Source organism: Panulirus ornatus, chromosome 11, assembly GCF_036320965.1.
Source record: "Panulirus ornatus isolate Po-2019 chromosome 11, ASM3632096v1, whole genome shotgun sequence".
Taxonomy (NCBI): domain Eukaryota; kingdom Metazoa; phylum Arthropoda; class Malacostraca; order Decapoda; family Palinuridae; genus Panulirus; species Panulirus ornatus.
The window spans coordinates 43077980-43085531 of NC_092234.1; the positions used below are offsets into that span (position 1 = coordinate 43077980).

Consider the following 7552-nt stretch of genomic DNA (forward strand, 5'->3'; position numbering starts at 1 on the left):
TGGTGAGTGATGAGTCACACTAGTGAGGAGGGTGAGTATGTGTGCGTGGTGAGTCACACTAGTGAGCAGGGTGAGTATGTGAGCCACGGTAGTGAGCAGGGTGAGTGTGTGTGTGTGGTGAGCCACGGTAGTGAGGAGGGTGAGTGTGTGTGTGCGTGGTGAGTCACACTAGTGAGCAGGGTGAGTATGTGAGCCACGGTAGTGAGCAGTGTGTGTGTGGTGAGTGATGAGTCACACTAGTGAGGAGGGTGAGTATGTGTGCGTGGTGAGTCACACTGAGCGGTGGTGGTCAGGTTCGTGTGGTGAGCGAGCGTGGGGTCCAGCCAGCCAGCCTAGTGCGGCAGCGGCGGGCCAGACCCCAGCTGTCCTGCAGGAAATGAGAGTAAGGGCCGGTCTGTGGACCCCCGCCCAGGGCACCTCCTTTGCTTTGTTGTGGTTGACGTCCAGTTAGGGCAGCATCACTGACAACCTGGTTATATTTCATGTTCGGAACACAACAACTGTACAGTCATGTCAATTGTAGTGTTGCCGAGGTCAGAAAAGAAACATTGGCGGGTAATTGACCTCACGAAAACTGGTGTGAGGGTATATGAAACAATCGTAGTATGAAAACTATGTTTTTTCGTATATTTACATCTTAGAAAGCGAATCCCTTTATCTCTTATTATTGTAGGTCTTCGCTTATGTTCACCTGTATGCAAATTCCAAATCTCGTTACCAAATACACCTGTATCGCTCGTTACATCGACTTAACCACCAGATGGCAACGAGCAGATCAAATTCCTGAGTTTGGTCGTCCATTTCCTACTTACAGAATTCAACGCATCATTTGAACACATAACAACCCTGACCACAAGGGTTCGTTCTATGCACACGACCTTTGGGGTATGATGGCGTTAACCAGCTAACTCGTACCATTTATAATGAAGTCAAAAGGCAAGCTCATTATACCTAAAGGGCCGTACCTTCGTGCTTGAAAGCCGTACCGTCGTGTTTGAGGGTCGTACCGTCGTGTTTGAAAGTCGTACCGTCGTGTTTGAGGGTCGTACCGTCGTGTTTGAGAGTCGTACCGTCGCGCTTGAGAGCCGTACCGTCGCTTGAGAGCCGTACCGTCGTTTGAGTGTCGTACCGTCGCGCTTGAGAGCCGTGACGTCGTGTTTGAGAGCCGTACCGTCGTGCTTGAAAGCCGTACCGTCGTTTGAGTGTCGTACCGTCGCGCTTGAGAGCCGTGACGTCGTGTTTGAGAGCCGTACCGTCGTGCTTAAGAGCCGTACCGTTGTTTTCAAGGATTAATTATATGTAAGTTATCTCAACATAAACAAAGGCGACTATTTTTTTTACGTAATTTTTACCTTCATGCAACTTTACATATCTTGCATTTATGCAGAACTCTTTTGGATTCATTCTTTTAGATTTAAACTTCGTCAGTGAAATACATAGCAGTGAACACTTGAGTCTTTAACTTTTTTTTTTTAAATAACTGAAAATGCTGTATGAGTGTGTGTGTGGTTTCGGTGCATTGCACATGACGACAAGAGAATGTGATGAGAGAGAATGCAGCCATATTTTCGTGTTTCTGGGGCTACCTCGCTAACGCGGGAAACGGCGTACAAGTATGAAATTATATATATATATATATATATATATATATATATATATACGACCAGCCCCGTCGTTGGATGAGCAGCTGGGTTGGCTGGGGGTCAACTGTCGCGCTCAGGATTCGAACCCAGACGGGCCCGTGGATGAAAAATATATCTACCAGTGACGATAACCACTACACCACGGATGGCCATAAGATTTGGTGGCATCCTTCATCCCCGACAAGACATGATTACAAATTCTGAAAATTTTGCATGCATTCCTTTTCAAACTCAAAACAATAGTTGACTTTTATATAAGACCCTCCCCAAAAAACCATTTAAGAAACTTTTCAACTTTACAAGTTACTTATATTTAGAAATACATCAAATTTTTATTTCTGTAATTCATGTTCTTATTCCCAATGTCTATAATTTGTCTACACTTCTGTCGCACTCAAACTTCCTCAACCCAGTACCGCAAACTGATTCTCAGTTAGGCACATTCCATCTTGTAAACACAACAATGAACACATCATTTGTCTGGGTTATCACTGTTATCTCTACTCTCATAAAAATAATCTTACAACCATGAAGATGTGGGTGGAAATACAGATGACATGATTAAATAATCTTTCGCATCCCAAATTTTCAGAGGGATTCTCCGTAATGTATTGAAGTACAGACATGTCGTGGGTTAACTGGTAATATGTAATGGAAATATGTAATGGACATGCCGTTTTCTGAATGTATTCAACATGCCGTTTTCTGAATGTATTCAACAGGCCGTTTTCTGAATGTATTCAACATGCCGTTTTCTGAATGTTTTCAACGGGCCGTTTTCTGAATGTATTCAACATGCCGTTTTCTGAATGTATTCAACATGCCGTTCTCTGAATATATTCAGACGTTGAGCTGTACCCACCTATTGCTCAAGTTTTAGCTGGTTAAGATTTCTGCTATAAGCATTGCAGAATATTTCGTTCACTGTGTATCAACATGTTTATACACTTCCAATACAGTAGCTTAGAGAACAATGTAGGAGATGGGGTAATAAAAAAATTCCTTTATGATCAGAAATATCGCTGCTTCATAAGAAAAATGAAACCCAAAAAATAATTCGCAAAAGTTTATTTACAAAAAAAAATATATAATCATTACACAGTAGTTGTTATAAAAAATATATCTTAAACCATCGTCCTTATTAAAGACAATATGGGACAAAGGCACATTTATCCAAGTTACATACTGTGATTACAAAATACAGCATCCAGACATCATCATCATCATCATCATCCACAAGGTTAAAATGAACTTTTAAAAAACTTGTGATATGTGTTCCTTGGTTGGACATTGCATCATACTGCTCAAGAAATAAAGTTAAAAAAAAAAAGGGTTTCTTAAGTCACAATCTTCAAGAAAGATCACTAGGGACAATAAGAATCTAAAAGGCTTTGATTTCAGTATTGCATAAATTAAGTAGTCCTTTATCTTTTTCTTTTTCCAAAAGGTTTTACAATACACTCACTTTCCTCGCTCTCCTTACACTAGAGAAGCAGAGTATATCTATGGACAGAACAGATTATCATTCATGACTTGTAAAAAGCACATCTCAGTAAAAAAAAACACAAAACAGTAAGAGCTATACACTAATGTATCACATACTACAGCAAGCAGGTCTTATGAAGGACCAGATGAAGTCTTATCAAGGACCAGATGTAAACCTGGGCAATGGAAAATTATAATTTCCTGGAAGACAGTCACACAGCCCCGATAACACTCCTACAGTCTTTTCCCTTTTCTGTTGACTGGTAGAATAATGCCACAATAAAACACCGTCCAAAACACATTCCAAAATACAATGCGGTAGCTGGACCTTGTCAGCGACAAGCCATTCACAAAAGCCGACTTTGAAGTCACTAGAACTGTATTCAGAACTGCTACAAGACAATAGCATATACGTACAGCAGACATGATACACGACAGGTGTCATCAATAAATTTCATTCACAATAGCGATTACTAATACTGTGGCAACAACTTAATCCTACGAAGCAAATGGCAAATTCATGAAATGCACTTCATATCATTTTGGCAGCGATATGAACAAAAGGCACTTATCATAATGGCAGGCATGTTACCTCTTAAGAAATCCATGGAATATAAAATATACAACCATCGTATGACAGTTCCTAGTCACGACACAATAGAAGACAACATAATTTCTTCAAAGTCATTCTAAACGCTCAACATACCTGTTCCTTCTAGCTGTTGCTCATAAAAATCCTACAAATATTACCATTTCTTACCTCCAGTATAAAAGATACACACACACCACACACACACACAAGCACGCTTTGATTACGTACAAAAACTAACTTTTCTACAATCCTTGACTACGCTACTAAATCTTGATGCAAGAGATGATATTTCCCTCATTGTCACGAGAATTCCAGGGAAATACATAAACATGAAAATCCTAATGGCAAAACATTCGACACTACCCTTTGAGCACGACGGCACGACCCTTGGGCACGACGGTACGACCCTTGAACACGACGCTACGACCCTCGGGTATGACTGCCTAGTCAATGACCAGACCCTTATAGGTAAAAAAAAAAGGGGGGGCTAAAAACAATGACGTATATACAGTACTCCATATTACATAGTTCATGTTGTCGAGATACAGCAGGCCTACCAATCATAACGTTTTTGGCACAGCGTAACCTGTAATCATCTTTTACTTTAAACTTTATGACTTACAATTACTTTTGATTCTTGTAAGGACACATTAATCAGTTAATTCGCGGTTTAAAAAAAATGACGTGCTTGTAACTCTCGATTGATTATCATCAGTTAGTAAGTCATCATTCCAATCAAGGGACAACTGTTGCAGGGGCATTTAAGCTAAACAGACTGTTACTAGAGAGAAATGATATTAACAACATTTGCTTGGAAGTCATGGAACGTCCCGCTCATGAACTAACATAATGAAAGACACAAGACTGGGCATCAAAGGAACATACACGTATGTTTGGAGATGTGAGCAATCAGGAAAAAAAAAGGTCTCATTACTGTTATGACTAATCTATATCAATAAATACTTAAGGAATACCATGAATCATACCAGCACATTAAGCAGAGATAAAACACGTAAAATAACTGTCAAAATCTATAAGATACATAAACAATAAGCAATTTTCATTATACTGCACATTGTAAATGCCTCAAAATATATGTCCTCAGTCATGAGCAACCCTTGGAGGTCTATAATTATGAATTTTGAGAAGCAATCACAAACTATGTATTGTGACAATACAATAATGTTTATCAATTAATCTCTCTAAAGATACAAAATCTGGGAATCACTGTGCATCACTGTTTACACCATACGAAGGCCAATCGTGGATGCAGTTAATGAGAGATCAAGCAATGTCAGGGATTTCACATAAATAAAATCCAACACATTCTTCAAAAAAAAAAAAGTTTACAAGGCCAATTATAAATATACCTTCCTTCCTAAGGCATATACATACATATATATGTCAACCTAACTCCATTCCTGAATCAACAGGAGGCAATATATATACACTGATATTCAATAATCAACTACATTCAAAAACAAACTAGCTTAACCTAGTTTCAGAATGAAGAAGACAAGAAGTATAACTTAAACCTGCTTGTGTATTTCTAGGTCTACACATGAAAGTAACTAACTCATAATGGACACTGTGTGAGCATGGGTGTGAGTCATGCATCTGGTGATATTCATGGACAAGAGACACTTGGAAATGATTACAAGTTATAAAAAGTAATTTCATCAGGAAACTACAACAAACACTTAAGTGCTGAAGTGTCAGATCACAGCATTGGAAATAAGATGAAAAAACAAAAAGTGCGTAGGAAGAAAATCAATAATTATGGTAACATCGCTTCTCGGCACTTGGTTAGGTCCTTTTAGACCTAATTCTGAACGTTATCTCTCTATAACATTCAACACACATGGCTTAATCGTTAGAAACCACGTCGCTTCATAAGGCCGACTCCAAGGGCGGTGGAGGAGGAGCGTGGTTACCGGAATCGTCAACATCATCTGATCCTTGGTGACTCGAAGTGGCGAGGGGCGATGTTGCCCTTGGGGAATGTGGCAACCTGTCAGAGACGGCTGGCGATCTGGGAGAAATCAGTGGACACTCGGGTGATGCGGAGGGATCGGAGGCTCCCAGGTCACCCTCCTTGTCTATGGAGTCTTCTTCCAATCGCGCCAACGGAGCTACGACCGACTCGCCCGGCGCTGGGGGCGGCGTGGACGGCGTCACCCTCTCCGGCTCCTCCTCGTTCTCGTCAGTCACGGGGGGCTCGGGGGCAGCGGTGTACTCCGGTGGACACTGCCCCTGAGGTATGGCCTTCGCGAGGGAAGGATCGAGAGGAAGGTCGGAGAGTTCGTCGTCAGAGGCCGTCGTGTGAATTTCGACCGAGACTGTGGATGGCGTCCGTTGCGGTAGGGCGGGGCTATATGGCGGAGGTATCAGGTCAATTTCCATAGTCCTGTTTGCGTCGCTATCCGGCTGCGGCAGGGCATCGGGGATATCTTGGTTGTGGCGACGGTACGGCGGGAGGAGAGTATGGTCATCAATGATGGGGATGTCTAAGCCAGGGTGGGGTAGCGGCGAGGCGAACGGATCCTTGAAACCCGTTGAGGAGGCGAGAGAATCCCCTGGCCTCGGGGGTTTGTGCAGCTCATTATATTCCCACATGGGAGGAGCGGAGCGGTAGTGCGTGTGGTGGGGCAGGTCGTCTGGGGTGTGAGGGCGTTTCCTCGCCGCGGAGGTACCGGTACCCCAGCCACACCAGGCGGCCACCGTCTGGGCCAGCAGCAGTATGAGGAAGATGAAGGTGAGCGCCGTACACAGGGTCACGCTCGTCGTCTTCACCACGGGAGGCAAGTTCTGGGCCAGCTTGAGCAAGCCCACCACTTCCCCAGGTAAGGAGTCGACCCCAACTTCGAACCAGAATATGGGCAGGAACACGTCGAAGTGGCGCGCACGCTCGAGAGCTTGGCTGCGGTCCAAGATGACATTCATTTGCATGCGGAGCTTGACGCGTAGCGGGACGCCCAAGTCTGGGTAGATGTCGAACTCCGTCCTGTGCTTCTCTGGGTCAGGCCTGCGGAAGATACCAGTTATGAAAAAACGAGTTTGAGCAATGAACCATCAGGAATGGAGGAGTTACAAGTCAATACAGAAGTTACAACATTTCAGCATACATTATATAGACTGAAAAAAACCAAATGTAACAATGTTACATAAAGCACTGGTGTGCATGTGCTCCTACATAATGGAAATTAGAAAGCACTAGAGACAACAGACACTAGGATCATATTCCACAAACAAACATGGAGTGGGTACGTTCAGCTGGGAAAGAGTAGCGTATCCAGCTCCACTCTATATATCTTTTCTCCCCTCATCGACTCACAGTAATTACATGTTACAACACAAAACAACAACTAACATCTCGTAAATGTCATGGAATATTGTAGCTATAATTACAACCATCCTTTACGCCCTCACACGGAGATCTGGCTTGTTAAACCATGAAAAAACAAGTGAATGATACTATTGGCCACGAATGATACTATCGGCCACTTTACTTCGTACTCTCATTTGAGTGGATGTACGGTTTCTGCTCATGATTAATCCATCTGCAAACTATCTGGGCCACAGGACAATTGAACAATACTGATGACTTGCCATAAAGATGAGGTAAGGTAAGAGAACACAAAATGATCTGGATTTAAAAGCGGAATTCTAACGTATGGGAAACGCAACTTATCAATGTACGCACTCTGAACTTCATTCCTACAGTCACCAGCGTTCTTTTGTCTTTTGTTTATGATATACCGTAACTTGGCCCATATGTATGTCCATTACCTCCAATAAGTCAATCATGCACGATAATAATATAAACAATAAT

At 42.4% G+C, this 7552-nt stretch overlaps 1 protein-coding gene across 1 annotated transcript in view; it reads right to left on the reverse strand.

The window, feature by feature from the left end:
* Positions 1 to 5610: 5610 nt before the first annotated feature.
* The window catches only part of LOC139751143 (uncharacterized), a 67679-nt gene continuing 65737 nt past the window's right edge, over positions 5611 to 7552 (reverse strand). Inside the window, exon 3 of the mRNA XM_071666241.1 lies at positions 5611 to 6745. Coding sequence (XP_071522342.1) covers positions 5611 to 6745 — 1135 coding nt within the window. The remainder of the gene's footprint in view (positions 6746 to 7552) is intronic.